This window comes from Rutidosis leptorrhynchoides, chromosome 1 (genome assembly GCF_046630445.1).
Source record: "Rutidosis leptorrhynchoides isolate AG116_Rl617_1_P2 chromosome 1, CSIRO_AGI_Rlap_v1, whole genome shotgun sequence".
Taxonomy (NCBI): domain Eukaryota; kingdom Viridiplantae; phylum Streptophyta; class Magnoliopsida; order Asterales; family Asteraceae; genus Rutidosis; species Rutidosis leptorrhynchoides.
Window position 1 is genome coordinate 399,671,493 of NC_092333.1, and position 17,452 is coordinate 399,688,944.

A 17,452-nucleotide genomic window follows, 5' to 3' on the forward strand; every position below is an offset into this window, starting at 1 on the left:
TCGTAAATATTAAAGTTATCATAATTAGAATTATCGTTTTATCATAATATCACCTTAGTAATTATAAATATTGATATTTTTATAATAATAATTATTATTACAAAATAATACAACTTTTACTTACTAACATTATAGATATTATTTTATCAAATAAATATTTAATACAAACATATTTTACTACGTGTAATAAATTACTTTAATAATACCTATCATATTATCTTTATGATATTAAATGAACCCTATAAATTTTATTACTTAATATATATAAAAGTATATTTTATTATATAAATTTTAATATAAAATTTTATTTATTAATAAATGAATTATATTATTTACTCTAATAAATCTTTTAAAAATATTTAAAAATATAAAACGACGATATTTAAAATATATTATAATCATGTATAAATTTTGGAAATCATTTTGAGTCAAATTGACTTTTGTTGACTTTTGCATATTAGTCTCGAGCATTAGGATTGTGGTACACTATGACCTGACCTAATTGTTAGACAAATATTGACCAACATATAATTATATATAATTAATTTAGGTTCGTGAATCCGAGGCCAACCTTGCACTAATTCAATGACGTTATATGTATTTTCACTACGAAATACAGTATGGTGAGTTTCATTTGCCTTTTTACCCTTTATATTTTTGGGCTGAGAATACAAGCGCAATTTTTATAAATGTTTTACGAAATAGACACAAGTAATCGAAACTACATTATATGGTTGAATTATCGAAATCGAATATGCCCCTTTTTATTAAGTCTGGTAATCTAAGAATTAGGGAACAGACACCCTAATTGACGCGAATCCTAAAGATAGATCTATTGGGCCCAACAAGCCCCATCCAAAGTACCGGATGCTTTAGTACTTCGAAATTTATATCATGTCCGAAGGAGGATCCCGGAATGATGGGGATATTCTTATATGCATATTGTGAATGTCGGTTACCAGGTGTTCAATCCATATGAATGATTTTTGTCTCTATGCATGGGACGTATATTTATGAGAACTGGAAATGAAATTCTTGTGGTCTATTAAAATCATGAAAATGAATGATTATGATAAACTAATGAACTCACCAACCTTTTGGTTGACACTTTAAAGCATGTTTATTCTCAGGTATTAAAGAAATCTTCCGCTGTGCATTTGCTCATTTTAAAGATATTAATTGGAGTCTTTCATGGCATATTTCGAAGAACGTTGCATTCAAGTCATTGAGTTCATTAAAGATTATTTTTATTAAGTCAATTTATAGTTGAATAGTGGATATTATGAAATGGTATACATGCCTGTCAATTTTCGATGTAAAGAAAGTTTGTCTTTTAAAAACAAATGCAATGTTTGTAAAATGTATCATGTAGAGGTCAAATACCTCTCGATGTAATCAACTATTGTGAATCGTTTATAATGTATATGAACGGGTCCTTTCATGTTATACACTTTGAAAGTTTCGGGTATGATTTTCTCAACATCATCATCATTATCCTCATCACTATCATCATCACTAACATCTTCACCAACCCCGAGTGGATTATCATAGACTTTAAAAGCATTGGGCGTTGGTAAAGTTTCAAACAATTCGTCATCTTCCTCATCACTTTCATCACCGTCATCAAATTCATCATCCTCATAATCTTCATCCTCTTCATCGTCTTCACTATCCTCACATTCATCGTTACCCTTCTCATCATCTTCATCATTGGTTATCAAAGACTCGGGTGCTTGTGCAATCTCCACTACTTCGGTCTTGGCATAAAAGCATACATCATCATCATCATCATCATAAAAGACCCAACTTCTTGACCTAGAAGTAGAGACTACGGGTGAGGTGGGTGGTGAAATGGTAGTGGATACAAAATTTTCAACTAAAGAGAGCATGGAACTCACGGTTTTCTCTAAGCTTTGAACTGAGGCTTGTTGAATTTCGAACATTTCCCTCAAATCTATTCTCTCTTAAGTTAGAGCCTCCATACGGTTAAGGTGGGTTCTCACAACGTTTGAGAATAAATCTAGTAAATTTGGATCGATCTCCTCTTGTTGTTGATTTTGAAATTGATATTGAGAAGAATCCCATGTTGAGCTATCCCCCTCATAAAAATTATCCATTGGTTGACCAAAAGATTCAAAATTAGAAATGGGACCATTATCATAAGGTTGATCCATAGGGAAAAAATCATTCATAAAATTGTAATCATAATCCCCGTTTGGATAACTCCCATCATAAGTATCACAATAACCATTGGGCCCAAAAGCTTGCCATTGATTCATGTAACCGTTGTCATTCATACACCCATTATCAAAATTACCCATGTAACCATCATTCACATACCCATAATCATCATTCATACCCATATAATCACCATTGTTGCCCAAATAACCATTATCATCATTCATGCCCAAATAACCATTATCCAAACCTATGTGACTTGAGTCTCCCATTAATTGTTGATCATAATTCGCGATTCTTGACATCAAGTAGTCATACAAAGCATCATATTCAGTCATCTATCTTAATCACACCACAAACAAACAAGCGTTTTCCGAATACAAGCAAATATAAACAAAAAGTAACTTTTGCAAGAATGAAATTCTTACAAAAGGATTGAACAACTACTAGCAAATATTTTAAAATCCAATTAAAAACTGCTCCCGGCAGCGGCGCCAAAAAGTTGATTTGTGTAGACATGTCAGTGTTCTCAACTTATAATAATATAAAAACAATGATCAAATACCCTAACTAATTAACACAAACGCACGGGCAACAATAACCCGATCATTATAGCAACTAGCAAGTATTCAGTCAAGGTTCGTTCCACACGGAGCAATTTACATGAATCTCAAAACACTAGTAATTATCCTAAGTTGATTGGGGGGCTTTAAGAAAGATTTGATAAAGTGTTGATTAAGCTAAACTTAAACTAAAAGAGATTAACAAATAGGATAAAAACGTGTCTACTAGATTGTTTCACCCTTTGCCATGGTTTACCCAATTCATTCATTGCACAACAATGTTCAAACATATAGTTTCATTTTCATTCGTCAACTTTCATAAAACCTCAACCAAATGAAATTCATTAACTCACGTACACTCATTTCAAAAGATCAAACTATGTTTTGAGTGAGATCATTAAGACTCGATTTTGGATTAAAATCACTTAAAATCCTTTAATTATCAAAATCACTTAAGATAATCAAACATCACTATGTTGACTAAAGACCAATTGAAAACCAACATTAATCAAGAACACAATCACTTGAAATCCTTAATCTAGTTGTCTAGATCGCTATAAGTGTTGAAGCACAAATTGATACACTTCTCAAATCACTAAGAGAGCTAAACAATCTATGTAGTCAAAGTAAAGCCTAAAATAAATGCATAGCAATGGATCATCAATCAAGCACAATAATCATCAACTTATTTAAACACCCAATTCATAGATTAGGGCAAAATTCAAGCATCAAGTTTACAAATCAAGTGAACACAAGTAATCTAAGCTATAATCATAAGATAAACAAGAAGAAAATTAATTAAAACTAAAGCATTCATCATTACAACTAAAATGGAGAAGAACTAGTGTTAAAAAGGAAAGAGATTACAAAAATGGAGATGGATGATGGAGATCTAGCTTCTAGCTTCACTAATCTTTGACTTGGGACATGAAATTAGGCTTTGATCTTGATGGATTCATGATTGGAACCAATTTAGGGTTCCAAAACGGCCCTAAGTTGTAGCTCTCTCACTCAAAAACCTCAAATATGCTTTTATAGGTCGGCTGAATTTTTTAGCTGAATCAGCGTCAGGAGCGGCGCTTTTTGGACAGGAGCGACGCTTTTAGGAGAGGCACTTTTGGACAGGAGCGGCGCTTTTGGATACTGATCTTTTTAACTCTCGTTTTAGCACATAGGAGCGCCGCTTTTGACCTTAGAAGCGCCGCTTTTGACCCTGAAATCTCATTTTCACTCCAAAACTTCACTTGGTTCATTCCTTTGGCCCAACGGTTGATTCCTTAACATAAATATGAACTTTTAGACCATTTTTATCCCGAAACGACTAAATACCACAAACCGCTCACTAATCATCACAACCCGTATCGAAATGCCACGAAAGTAGGGAGATATTGCGAAGATAAATATGTATATTTTGAGCAATATCAGGCTTCAACATTGGGTTTTAATCCTGGACGTACACGTGTCTTTTCACCACCAGTTCACGACCGTTATATTTGCACCGTTTCATTTCTTACAGTTGTAATAATGATGGCGTATACATAGAGAATATCGAACTTGACGGTTGATGGGACTGGCTCTGTGTCAAAACCACTCATATGTTCCTTTTATATTATAAAAATAGTCAGGCAAAATTATTTTGGTCACGTACAAGTACATTTTGTACCCAACCAAACTGGGGGGACTTAATGGCGTATGTCACGCGATACTGCGTCACGAGTAACGCGTGGCTCTGGGCTTATCTTTATTCAGAACAAGTAACCCGGAGAGCTTATGAGAGCTAAGTCAAGTCAACGCCACGCCACTGGCAACGTGGCATTCCGTTGGTATCAAATGTCCGCAATACAAGGTACATGGAGGACATGGAGTATGTTGTAGGCATGATTAGAAGATTCTAGAGGTAGTTACTAAAGAGTGGCCACCTAAATAGCGGTTGCTAGATATAACCGCCATTATCTATCTATGAATAGTGGTCTAAAGGCCTCATTTGAAGGTTGATCAACATCCGCACACTGTAATCTTCTCATCATTCTTACTTTGGAGGCTCGGCAAAAGACAAACAACACCACACCTTTCATATCTCATCTAATCAAAGGAACCCTTTTCGAAGGTTTGATCACTTTTTTATTTACATGCATTCGAACCAAACTTTTCGGTTTAATCAACACCCTTACATTATTAGTCTAATACCTTCATTTTAGTTAAAAAGCAAAACCACCTTTTAATGGAAAAGGAATAGTCATATACTTATACTCATGTCACAATCCCTGATAAAAAGTGCTACAAATATAAAAAAATATCACAATTATCATAAAGCAATCTTTATGATATACTATATACTTATATACAATGCAATAAATCGCTAAGCATGAGAAACATCAATGATTTCTCATGGCCCCCTGCTAAAAACTTTCCAGATAGCCATCACCTAAAAACCATGCTGTTATCACAATCACTATTACCATTACAACATACAATATATACATGCTTAATTTCATCTACTGAAAATTAATTAAAAAAAATTAAATGGATGAATCATGGAGAATGAGAATGGGAACAACTAAACAACAAAACAACCTCCATCCACGACGGTCAACGGAGGATAAAACTCGTCAAAATTACGAAACCCTAGATCCTGAAGATTTTGATGACGTGTTCGGTGGACCACCACAGAGTGTGCTTTCACGGCAATACTCCGTTGAAGGTGATTACGCTAGGTCAACCAATACCAGTATGTTGTTTGACGATATCTTTAGGAAACAGGTAACTGATCGTGATCGGACATTGCCGGAATTTAGAATTCCGGTGAGTGAAACGGCGGGAGGACGGAGAAAGACTGATGATGAGTTCTATAGTGACATATTTGGTAATGATAGGATGTCTACGTCGAGATCTAAGTCGAACACTAATTCGAATTCGAACTCGAAATCGAAGTCGAATTCGTCTTCGATTTTGAGTTCAGAGGATTTCAGTCCGTTTCGATCGACGGTGGTTGATGACGACAGTGTATCCATCTCTTCATTTGCTTCAAAGCTCAGGTAGTTAGTTAAAGACCGTTTTAATTATTTTATTTAATAATAATAATTAATAATAATTCGGTTAACGGCATCAAATTATAACATGTTTATTTTATTAGTTTTTTAATGAAAATTACCATGCTGTTAAGATTTTAATCCTCTAACTATTTTAAATGATTTTAATTTAATTATAAGTAGTCTTTTGGTAAGATCCACTAGTACTAGTTTGTGTGATATATTCACAAATTGATAAAATATAATTACTTTATTTTAAATAACTGACAAAATGATTTGATTATTACTACTTCCTAATAGAAATTATGATTTTGTGAAGGCCAATAAATGTATCATCTAAATGGAAAACATCAGAGAAGATGCATGAAACAGGGGATAAACAGCTTAATTCTCCTTGGAATACTCATACCTTTGAGAGTGAGTACATACACAAGAGAAAAGGTTGCAATTCTGGATTCTCGAAAAAGGTTTCATCGCCTGAAATCATAGATTTCTGTCATAGTTTGTATAGGAGTGTCCAGGAATCAATGGAGGGTCTGCAAGTCAATTCTCCCGCGTCTGTAGTGTCCTCGATTAATCACGAGCAACAAGAAGCAACTGCAAGTCATGAACAACAACAAGAAGAAGAAGATGAAGATTTGAGCTCGTACGTCATTGAAATTAATCTTGGTAGTAGGGAAAGAATTGATGAATCTGTAGGTGTAGATGATGCAATTGCTTGGGCTAAACAGAAGTATCAGACGCATAATTCAGAGAAAAGTTGGACGCAAAACCTTGAGGAAAACAAGGGTGATGTAGCAGAAGGTGATATTATTATGATTATTTTTTTTAATTTTATTTTTTGGATAGCAAAAAATATATTAACTGAAAAAGGCCCGTAGCGAGAAGCTAGAAAGGGATTACAACGGCTTTAGAACTAACATCAGTTCATATGTTGTGTTTTTTATTGCAGAAATATTCGGGGCAAATAAATTTCCAGAAGTGCCGATTGTCAGACGTGGATCAAGAGAATCAAATTCGGTAAATATTTTAAATTGATCATATCATTGTATGAATGATGAATGATGAACTAATATCTATATTTGAAGTCATGAATATGTGCTTCTGCATAAGTTTATTAATACAGCAAGGAATATTCGTTACACAACTTATGCTATGGTTTGCCAAGTAATTTGTTACAAGTAATCAGTTTGCTTATCAGATTATTATAAATTATAATCTTCACTTGCAGCTAGAAAAACAAGACGAATGTACGACTGGTGAACAGTTGCAAAAACTGGAAAACGATTTAAGCCCTTGTAAACAGGTAATCTTTTCATGGGTAGTAAAGCTACTAAAAAATATATAAATTGGGATGCATAGTTTTATGAGTAACATCATCATATTTGAATATTTAACTCTTATCTTTTTATGGTATAATCTTCAGCTGATGTTTCCGGTATCATGATTCTTTTTTTGTTTTTTTTTTTTTTTTTTTTTTTTTTTATGTTTTAAGACTTTTGTGTATGTGTTAGTACAGATGGAATTAGAATTACTGGATGAGGATATAAAGTTATGGTCAGATGGAAAAGAACCAAACATCCGGTTGCTTTTATCGACACTACATCATGCAAGTCGATATTATATCTTCGTATAAAATGATGAGTCTAATTTCTAAATTATTTGGCACTTATGTACTTTAAACCTTTATTTCCATTAGCTTTCTAAAAAAAACTCCTTTATTTCCATTAATGGTTATCCATTGTTTTCAAAAGTACTCCGTAATTAGCAACATTTGCCAATTATCAGAACATAGGATCACCTTAATTATTACAATTCTTAAAAGGAAAAAGCAGTTGAAAGAACAGTTTTGTCACTATCTTATTTGAATTATTCATTACATAGTAATGTCATAACTCTTAACACACAGCCCCTTTTCTTAATAGTATTTCGTAAATGTAGATTTTATGGCCGAGTAGTGGGTGGATCATGATGCCTTTAACAAGCCTCAAAGACAGTTCAAACGTAAAGAAAGCTTATCAGAAAGCACGATTATGCTTGCACCCTGATAAATTGCAACAACGAGGTGCTACGCTCTCACAAAAATATGTTGCCGAAAAGGCATTTCCAATCCTACAGGTATATAATATATTCTTTGTGATTGTGTCACTATTTACATTACGAACATATATAAAAAAAAAAAAAATAGTAACCCCTAAACATAATTTAAGTAACCAGTATACTTGAGGCTTAGAAGATGCTCAAACTTCCACTTCTATCCATGTAGAGGGGAATGTTATTTTTGTAAATATTTATTTGATTATATTTTATTGTCTAGGATGCATGGGCTGCTTTTATATCAGAAGATGTTCGTTCATCTATTACATGAAAAACGGATGCTGAGTATCTTCATGGTCTTGTTTAGATACGTATATCTAATGAGAAGGTGTCACGAGCTATTATCGATAAAAAAAACGTAAGGCATACTTCTAAAAACGATACTAGAACCAGTTGCTACCTGGGTGTGTATTTAGGTGGATGATGATAGTAAATGCAGTAGATATACAAAAAGAAACAGAATGTTAATTATAGAATTTTGTGGTTTGTCCTTTCTTTTAACTGATGAGAGTGTTCTATCTTCTATGGTATTTTAGCTTGATGTAATAAGCGTGAATTAATTTTGCATTCCTTGTATAAAATCCGTGTCATCTTTTTTGGAACTTTTATTCCTTTTTTTTGGACGTTAGTTTGGGATCATCGGGGAGACTAAACCACCCACGCGTTCATTTCTCGTAGTGACATAACCCGCCCCAACTACTGCCCTGGAGGAAACCCGGACCAATCCTTGTATAAAATTGATTTTGCATTCCCTAGTATAAAACAGGAATTTAAATTAGATTAGACTAAAGTATTACAATTGAAACAGACCCCATACCCATCGTCTGATTGACTAGAGACCCTACGGTCTATTTGACATTTTGACTACACAATTGAACTAGACCAAACTACTCTAAGAGGATGTTTTTATGCTTTGTTGCCCATTTACTAACAAAACCAAACCTTCTTCTAACAGTTGAGTATAAAATTTTGTCAACAATCATATATCATATAAATATAGATAGATAGATGATATTTAAAAAGTAGACATTGGGTGTTTTGTGTATGCAAGGTGCATACATCAGATTTTAGCTCAGGTACCTGTCACTTAAATCTTTATGCAGGGACCATTAATGTACAAGTGGAAAGTCAAAGGGTCTAAATAAGCAATAACTTAATTCTAAGTCTTGAATTCAAAAGATTGAGACCAACCTCATCCATAAAATCATCCAACAACCAATGAGTTTCTAGCAAACAATCCACCTCACTTCCCATCTCTTTGCACCAGATAAATATAGATAATATAATTCATACATACATGCAACCCAAATGACCCAAATCAACCACTCACACCATGGCAGCAGCAGCAGCAATAACAGCATTCAACTCATACTCTCCTCAAGAACAACAATCACAAACACAACAATCAACAGACACCCCTCAACTTTCCAAAAAACCCAAAACACTCCTCCATAAACACCCTCTTTACACTCCAGTCCATTCAAAACTCTCACTTGAATTCAAAGAAAAAATCTTGTGTCTTGAAGTTATGGGTGTTGATTCTGGGAAAGCACTAGCTTTAAACCCATTAATCCATTCAACATCACTCAATTCCATTCATGACATCATCACTTTTCTTCAATCAAAAGGCATTTTACAAAAAGACCTTCCTAGAATTATAGGCATGTGCCCCAAGATCCTCACAACCAACATCAACAATGAACTAATTCCAGTTTTCAATTTCTTATCATATGATCTTAATGTCCCAGAACACAATTATAGAAAAGTGATCAATAAATGTCCAAGATTGCTTGTTTCGAGCGTTCAAGATCAACTAAAGCCTGCTCTTTTGTATCTTAAAAGACTCGGTTTTCGCGATATGGAAGCTTTGGCGTATCAAGATTGTGTGTTGTTGGTGTCAAATGTGGAGAACACATTGATTCCTAAACTGGATTACTTGATTAGTCTCGGGTTTTCAAAACAGGAGGCAATCGAGATGGTTTTGAGGTGTCCCGGGCTGTTTACTTTTAGTCTTGAAAATAACTATAAGCCGAAATTCGAGTATTTTAAAGAAGAGATGAAAAGAAATATGAGTGAGTTGAAAGATTTTCCTCAATATTTTGCATTTAGTTTGGAGAAAAGGATTAAGCCTAGGCATGTTGAGGCAGTTGAATGTGGGGTAAAAATGTCTTTACAACTTTTGCTCAAAACTACTGATGAAGAATTTGCAGATTTGTTGAAGCAAAGGACCAAATCAAGAAAATCTGTAAATTCCATATCTTTGTAAGTTTTGGAAAATAATTGTTATTAAATATTTGCAGAATTGGTTTAGATTGAATTGTTATTTTTATTAATTAAATATTTGAAGTTTTAATGTGGGAAAGTATTAGGCAACAGATTAAAAAGCTAGCTTTTTTACCACTTCTAATGAAAACTGTACTATGTGGACGATGACATGTAGATCACTAAAATTATATGTACATCACTAAACATGCATTTTAATGTTATTGTGCAACCCTCTATAAATCAGTTGTAGTGGTGTACGAATAACTTTTGGTGGTATAGACTGAAATTATTAATACTGATAATGATAGGTCAAAAGTTTGAATAACATTACATTAATGATTTTATGATTTTATCGTTTAAGTTAACGCAAATTCACAAAGTAATGTAGGATTAAACACGAAAACGCTACAATCAGGGGAGATCAATTTTTTGTACAGAAATTCTAAAGGGAAATGAAACGATTTAATCTTCTCCTAACTGTTCAAAATCCGATTATGAAGGCGGTACTGAAGCACCTGCAAAAAGTTGCAGTCATAATTCAAAAGATTAAAGATAACAAACTGAAGCTGGTATGAAACTGTAAATAAATTACACATACACGGGTAGAAAATTGTACTCGGTGCATTAAAACCGATGAGAATTGCAAAAATTGAGTGAGTAAGAAGTTTATTTTGATTAATATTAAGGTTGCAAAAGTCACTACTCGAGAGTGCTTGGTCGGGACTTTGGAGAAGTAATAGGCATCTCGGGGATTAATCGGATTGGACTTTTTATACATTCAGATGATAAAATTTGAAAATTTAATTATAATTATGTGTAAAATGAAAGAAATTCATATATATATATATATATATATATATATATATATATATATATATATATATATATATATATATACACATTAAACTAAAAATAATTGTCTAAAACATAATCATAATCGTTCATTTGTTCAAAATCTCTAATAATTCTAGTTTAAAACATATTATAACGTTGACTAGTTTTGACTTTGGCAGATTTTGATAGACTAAATCCGACTTTGGCCAATTAACTGACGTTGATCGATAAATTAAACAGATTATGGAAAATCGGATCGGCATGTTGTTATAAGAAGTAATAATGAATTAACCGGAACTAATTGGGGATTTTTATAAAAAAAGTAGAAGGTTTTCCTTGTTCGGGTTACCCGGGAGGACGAGTAATCCGACCTCATACTCTGATGTACCCGCCCAGCAGGATTACTCCATGGCTGTTTCCAACCCATCCCTGGCCACCACTAAATATTCTGAGATTCGAACCTGAGACCTCTTGCAAGAAACTCAGACCTCTTTCAACTAGGGATTTTTATAATAATGATTAATAATAATATTAATATTAATATATGATTCAAACTAACCATTCAAATCGCCATTTGCCTCATCTCCGTTTCTCCACACAATATCCTTCAATCCAGTTGAAAGGTTCTTGTAGAACTGCATGGTTAAATAAATGAAAAATATAATGTCATAACACTTCACCATTACCTCGGTCAAAAAAACATTTAATCAAATTTTCAAGGCAGATAGTTATTTAATAATTTAGAAAGGCGTTTTTCCATTACAAGACATTATTGTTTAATTGGTCTAAATGGTCTATTGGGTTGTATGTGCATAGTACATCCATTAAAATCAAGTTCACCTAATAATATATGAACATGTGGGTTAACACATAAACAACATTGAGAAACAAATTAATAATACATGTAGCACATATTATTCAAGTATTAAAACTAGAAGACGAGAAGGTTTTCTTTCTGGAGCAAGTGAGGTCACATAGGGCTTGAGAGATTAATGAGGTTTGTGGGCTCAAAATACTCATTACGGTATAAAAATATAACAGTTTTTTTAGCTAGCTTCTTGACTAACTCATGGCTGCATCAGGGAAAAAAATTTAAAATAAAATAAAATAAAAACAGAAAAAAAAAATGAAAAAGAAAGAAAGCATAACTGTGTAATTCTTTCTTGGTTTATCCTAGGCTGACATATATAGATACACACAATATATGTCTTTTTTGGTAATAAAAAAAAAAAAATAGATTGACTTTGTTACTACTTGCTTGCTGGAACTGTGTTGCTTGCTACGGTTAAACCTAATTTCATCTAATTGTTGGCTTGGTCATTACTTTTTATTCAGTTGACAGCAATTGAAACTCTAATATTTAACTTAATCAATTTAGATTTCTTGTATAATTTATATCTAAAAAATAATTTTAAACGCCATCGAGTTCGAGAATTTTAATTCAAAAACCAAAAAAGGCAAGTGAACTCCATACCTTGTGAAATTCCAATGTATCCCCTCCCGCTTTACGAACCTCGACCATATGCAGCGATGGAGCCACTTCAAAAATCTGAAAACAAATAATTTGCAATTATATCCAAATCGATGAAGACAAAACGGGCAGGTAAAGCAGCTACATTTTGTAGTAACCCAAACACGTTTTTTCTCTTTTATTTTCTTGATATTAAAAAACATACAACTTTAAAACAACAATGATTAACTTAAGTAAAACACGTTGAGAAGTTGATGCCTTGTGAGTGCATAAATGGACTTGAATTAAGAAACATACCTCGGTTGCAACAGACAGGTGGCCCTTACGCCCAGACTTTTCGCCTTGAAGTTTTAGCTGTATATACAAACAGTTAAAAAGGAGGTAATGACGACACAGAGAAAAAAAAATTACACGCTTATTACCTTGTAGTTGTTTTTCTTTACATCAAATCCCAACGGTGTAGCAGCTTCCTCTATTTTTGAAATAATCTCATTGGCTGGACATTTTGATGTAAATCTTGTTTCACGCTTCACAAGCCCCTATCCACCAAATAGAACATTAGATTGAGTCCCCAAATCAATAAGATTAATTAGCACATACGGAATTTCTAGTTTTAATATGTTACAATCAAAAACCAATAAAAATGAATGAGTACGGTTAAACACACTATTGTAAAAAAACCCAATTACTCCTTTTCAAGGACAGGCCGATCCAATTTCCGAAACCAATTTAATTAATCTGTCAACATTCGTTAATATTGTTTAATATCGGATCTGTTGGTCAAAGTCAGTCAAAGTCAAAATTGGTCAAGATTTTAATATGAATTTAATTAAGAATTTTAGAGTTATTGAACAAATAAACGATTATGTTTATGTTTTTAGACAGTTATGTTAAAGTCTATGTTTATGGGCTTCTTTAATGTTTACACATAATTTTGAAATTTATTATTTAAGTGTATAAAAAGTCCAATTCAGTCCCCAAGTTGCCGATTGCTCCCTTCAAAGTCAAGGCCTAGTTTTGCGGCATTGGTTAAGCAACCATACCATTTGTTTTTCGAATAGAGAACTGAGATTGAGGCCCTGTGATTTCGATATAAGCTCAAAAGCGTTCATGGTGACGGGTTGTGGAGGCCGGTCATCACGCCGCTCGACAACAAGGATTGGAGAGTCCTACAACCAACGATAATGAAATAATATCAATAACCACCATATGATGGTATGAATGTAAGTGAAAGTTAAATAACACATACCCCAACTTCATTAAAAATAGCATCCACATCATCTAGACTAACGTCCTCTTGTTCAAACCTAGGGGGCACATACCCTTTCTTGAACCATTCATTCTCGATGACTTCAGCAGCAGTGATTCTCTGTTACAGACACAAAACCCATACATTACGGGTCAAAATGGGTGGGTAGGGCGGTCCATATCATGTCAAAATGGGTTCAGTAGAAACAAGCAATTTCTAGTATATATTAGAAAAGGATAGGTCAGGCTAGGTTGACCCACAAACACAGGTTTATACTATTTAATGAAAGATTAATGTGGTTTGATTCATTCATTAAATAATGTTAAAACAATAATAAAAATAACGATCTAACCAAAATTACCAAATAAGCAGATTTTAGAGGTTGAAAACATTAACTCATTTGACCCATTTGAGATTAATAAACAATCAAGCGACTCATCAATGATCTGAAGCAAGGACAAGTAAACATACTGTCACGGGATTAGGATCCAAAATCCGTTTGATTAGCTTCTTTGCACTTGAAGAGAACCACGGGGGACATGAGAACTCAGCCTTGAATATCTGCAATAACATCGACGTTGCAAAACGCTCATTCGACTTTATAAAATTAACATATTGAGCTTCCAACATTACCAACAAGACACACAGAACACAATATTACCTTCTTATATAGTGCCGAGAGGTTTGACTCTTCAAAAGGCAAATAACCAGCCATAAGAACAAATAGAATCACACCACATGACCATAAATCGGCCTTGGCTCCATCATAACCTTTGTTGTTGATTACCTAGTGTAAAACATAACCAAAACTTTGAAAACACAGCTTTATTATCAACATTAATATAAGATACATTTGTTAGACCAATATATAACTTACCTCAGGAGCAACATAGTTTGGTGTTCCACACGTTGTGTGCAGTAACCCGTCTTCCTATAACAAAAAAGAAAATAATCATAATTAAACAAAAAAAATCATAAAAAGATCTACAAAAGGCAAAGACATAAAATACACTCAGATTTGGAATAACTTATTACAAACGACATAAAAAGAAAGTATGATGCTCACTCGAACTTGCTGGGGCAGCGCACTTAATCCAAAATCGGAGACCTTGAGACATCCAGAAGTATCCAACAGTAAATTTTCAGGCTGCAAAACAACATCATTTATAACCCTAATTGTCAACGCCTGCTTGGTATACCAAATCTATAAGTAGCATGATGATTCGATGAGCAGGTTATATAACAGGTCAAAGCGGGCTAAGGTTTGAATAAGTATAGGAAACTTAGGTACACGTTGAGTCGCACACTTTTGTCCATTTTAAAAGCAATTTATATATAAGTGATGCATTGAGTATAAAGAATTATGACCTTAAGATCTCGATGGAAAACACCTCGACTATGACAATAGTCAACTGCATTAATGAGTTGCTGAAAATACTTCCGAGCTTCATCTTCTTTGAGTCTGCCTCTAGTTGCCTAAAGGATAATAAAGGCGTAACTATTAATTAGTACACTAATTGTAATAAAGGCCATTAAAGTTTTGAGCATCAACTTACAATTTTGTCGAATAGTTCACCACCAGTCACAAACTCCAACACAATGTATATTTTTGTCTTGCTCGCCATAACCTACATATAAAATGTCTTTTTATCATATATGTATTTGATAGTGCTTACAAGGGTAACATTTACAATGGTGTAATAATGCTAAAAACCTAATTAAGAAAAAGCATCTTGTCGTATATACATTAATTGAGAACTTCATTTCAGATATATAAGCAAAAACGGATTGTTATGTTCCTAGATCGATAAAGTTTGGAGCTTTACTACTATACAGGGCTTCAATGTGATGTAAATGCGTGACACATATATAGATATGCAATTAATGTCAATATTCTAATTTCTATATGTTGAACGAAAACAGCGTTCTGCAACGAAACAGGTCAATATAGGCAAACATAACAAGCTAATTAAAGGTCATGTATACTTCAAAAAAGTCAAACCACAAAAGCAAGTATAGCAATCAGGGTATTAGTAGGCTTTAACTAAATAAACGTTTAATCACCTTCGGGTGGTAAACAAACGAACTAACCTCATACATACGAATCACATTCGGGTGTCTGATTAGTTTCATGGTCGATATCTCACGTTTGATCTGCAAACACAAGAATATGATCATCCTTCCAATTCAATGAATGGTCAAACTCAACATATTAACTAACAAAAACAAAAAGTACTCATCTTTCTGATCAGATCATTCAAGAAAGTCAAACCAATTCAAGAACTTGAATCAAGGGTATAAAAAGTCAACGCTAAAACATACATATACAAAAGTATATATATATATATATATATATATATATATATATATATATATATATATAATATAATTACCTGAGTGATCATCTTATGTTTAAGAACTTTTTCTTTATCAAGAATCTTGATAGCAACATTATCACCAGTTTCAACATTTCTACCAAATTTGACTTTTGCAAAAGTCCCTTCACCAAGTGTTCTTCCAAGCTCATACCTACCAACTCTTGTTCTTGATGGTCTTGAAGATGCCATCTTTCTAACCCTAACCCTAATTTAATTTAACCCTAATTTTATTTTCTGAAGTATATCAAGACCCCTTTGTTATAATATTCTTCTATCTACAGAAATATACAAGTATATTCTTATGAATCTTTTTTAGATCTTTAAGAAAAATGTATTATTCTTATTACTGTTTCATCTTTTTTATTCCAAAATCAAAACTTTTCAAGTGTAGATTTTGAATACATATACCATCCATGTTCCCAACAAAAAAATAAATAAATAAAAGTGCTAATTAAATATCAAAATCTCTTCTTTTTGCAAGGTTGCCAAACTTGAGATCTTGACACACTCATCTTCCCAAAATTCAATTAAAGAAACCCTAGAAAGAATCGAACAGTTCCTTTAGATCTTTGATGATTTACTAGTCATTTAGAATCAGAAAAACAACATAAAAATAAATTTGTGAAAACAAAACATTATATGAGAAAAACAAAAATAAAAAAATTTGGGGTAAATTGAGGGGTTTTAAGAATGTTAAAAGTTTAGGCCGGAGAGGAATCGGATTGACACAGAAATAAACTACTCGGAATAATAATTGATGTGATTTGATTAAAAATTGGAATGGAATTGATATTTACTATTTCCCCACTTATTTTTTGCTATATATTTCCACCCTCACAATTAGTTGTTTCACTTGTATTCAGGGGGAGTGGTGACTGAGGTCACTTGGTATGTCATTTACTGAGTCAGAAAAAGTGAGTATTTTTATTATTATTTATATGATTTTAAAAATAACATAAATGAATATAATTATAAAAATTAACATAAATAGAAATAACTTCCATTAAAATAAAAATAAAACATTACAATTCATAAAAAAAAAAATTACAATTCCTAAAAAAAAAAGATTACAATTCCTAAATAAAAAAAAACATTACAATTCCTATTTATAAGAACAAATACGAAACGATTCAATTTCCACTTCGAAGCTTGGCCCGAATCGCCGCTTTCTTCGCTTGAAGAACCAATGCATCTGCTTCATCCATTCCCGCGGTAGACATTTGTAGTATTTTCAAATCAAAGTAACTAGTCATTGAATCAAAAGTGCTGCTTTGTAACGACCCTACTTTTTCCGTTATCTTTTACCGTTAATTATTTAACGACCGTTAAGTGTTATTCGTGCCACGTCATTTCTATGACCTATATTATTATTTTAGTAATAATATATT

At 32.9% G+C, this 17,452-nt stretch overlaps 3 protein-coding genes across 3 annotated transcripts; 2 read left to right on the top strand and 1 right to left on the bottom strand.

Annotated features, from left to right (window-relative positions):
* Positions 1-5,209: 5,209 nt before the first annotated feature.
* Positions 5,210-8,450, top strand: LOC139871479 (uncharacterized). The gene is made up of 7 exons (XM_071859186.1): positions 5,210-5,776; positions 6,090-6,574; positions 6,723-6,790; positions 7,002-7,076; positions 7,290-7,379; positions 7,712-7,888; positions 8,088-8,450. The coding sequence occupies exons 1-7, from the start codon at positions 5,265-5,267 to the stop codon at positions 8,136-8,138; spliced, it is 1,458 nt and encodes a 485-aa protein (XP_071715287.1). The 5' UTR covers positions 5,210-5,264; the 3' UTR covers positions 8,139-8,450.
* Positions 8,451-9,099: 649 nt separating this feature from the next.
* On the top strand, positions 9,100-10,220 carry LOC139886580 (transcription termination factor MTEF1, chloroplastic-like). The gene has a single exon (XM_071870431.1). It carries the CDS (start codon positions 9,201-9,203, stop codon positions 10,131-10,133), a length of 933 nt encoding a protein of 310 aa, XP_071726532.1. The 5' UTR covers positions 9,100-9,200; the 3' UTR covers positions 10,134-10,220.
* A 199-nt stretch (positions 10,221-10,419) lies between these two features.
* Positions 10,420-16,781, bottom strand: LOC139886579 (CBL-interacting serine/threonine-protein kinase 23-like). Its single transcript, XM_071870430.1, has 15 exons — positions 16,080-16,781; positions 15,778-15,840; positions 15,243-15,314; positions 15,055-15,162; positions 14,753-14,833; positions 14,564-14,617; positions 14,348-14,473; positions 14,158-14,247; positions 13,687-13,806; positions 13,481-13,606; positions 12,860-12,976; positions 12,735-12,791; positions 12,441-12,515; positions 11,526-11,601; positions 10,420-10,647 (listed from the first exon to the last, which is right to left on the bottom strand). Exons 1-15 carry the CDS (start codon positions 16,251-16,253, stop codon positions 10,625-10,627), a joined length of 1,362 nt encoding a protein of 453 aa, XP_071726531.1. The 5' UTR covers positions 16,254-16,781; the 3' UTR covers positions 10,420-10,624.
* Between the last annotated feature and the right edge of the window lie 671 nt (positions 16,782-17,452).

What these genes read in the sequence shown, in the direction of transcription:
- LOC139886579 (XM_071870430.1), bottom strand. Translation starts at nt 16,253, where the DNA reads ATGGCATCTTCAAGACCATCAAGAACAAGAGTTGGTAGGTATGAGCTT. An exon ending in CGCTGCCCCAGCAAGTTCGA is followed by an intron (nt 14,618 to 14,752) that starts GTGAGCATCATA and finishes TTTTTGTTATAG; the next exon opens with GAAGACGGGTTACTGCACAC. An exon ending in CTATTTTTAATGAAGTTGGG is followed by an intron (nt 13,607 to 13,686) that starts GTATGTGTTATT and finishes CGTTGGTTGTAG; the next exon opens with GACTCTCCAATCCTTGTTGT.
- LOC139886580 (XM_071870431.1), top strand. Translation starts at nt 9,201, where the DNA reads ATGGCAGCAGCAGCAGCAATAACAGCATTCAACTCATACTCTCCTCAA.
- LOC139871479 (XM_071859186.1), top strand. Translation starts at nt 5,265, where the DNA reads ATGGATGAATCATGGAGAATGAGAATGGGAACAACTAAACAACAAAAC. An exon ending in TCATTTGCTTCAAAGCTCAG is followed by an intron (nt 5,777 to 6,089) that starts GTAGTTAGTTAA and finishes GATTTTGTGAAG; the next exon opens with GCCAATAAATGTATCATCTA. An exon ending in TTTTATCGACACTACATCAT is followed by an intron (nt 7,380 to 7,711) that starts GCAAGTCGATAT and finishes TCGTAAATGTAG; the next exon opens with ATTTTATGGCCGAGTAGTGG.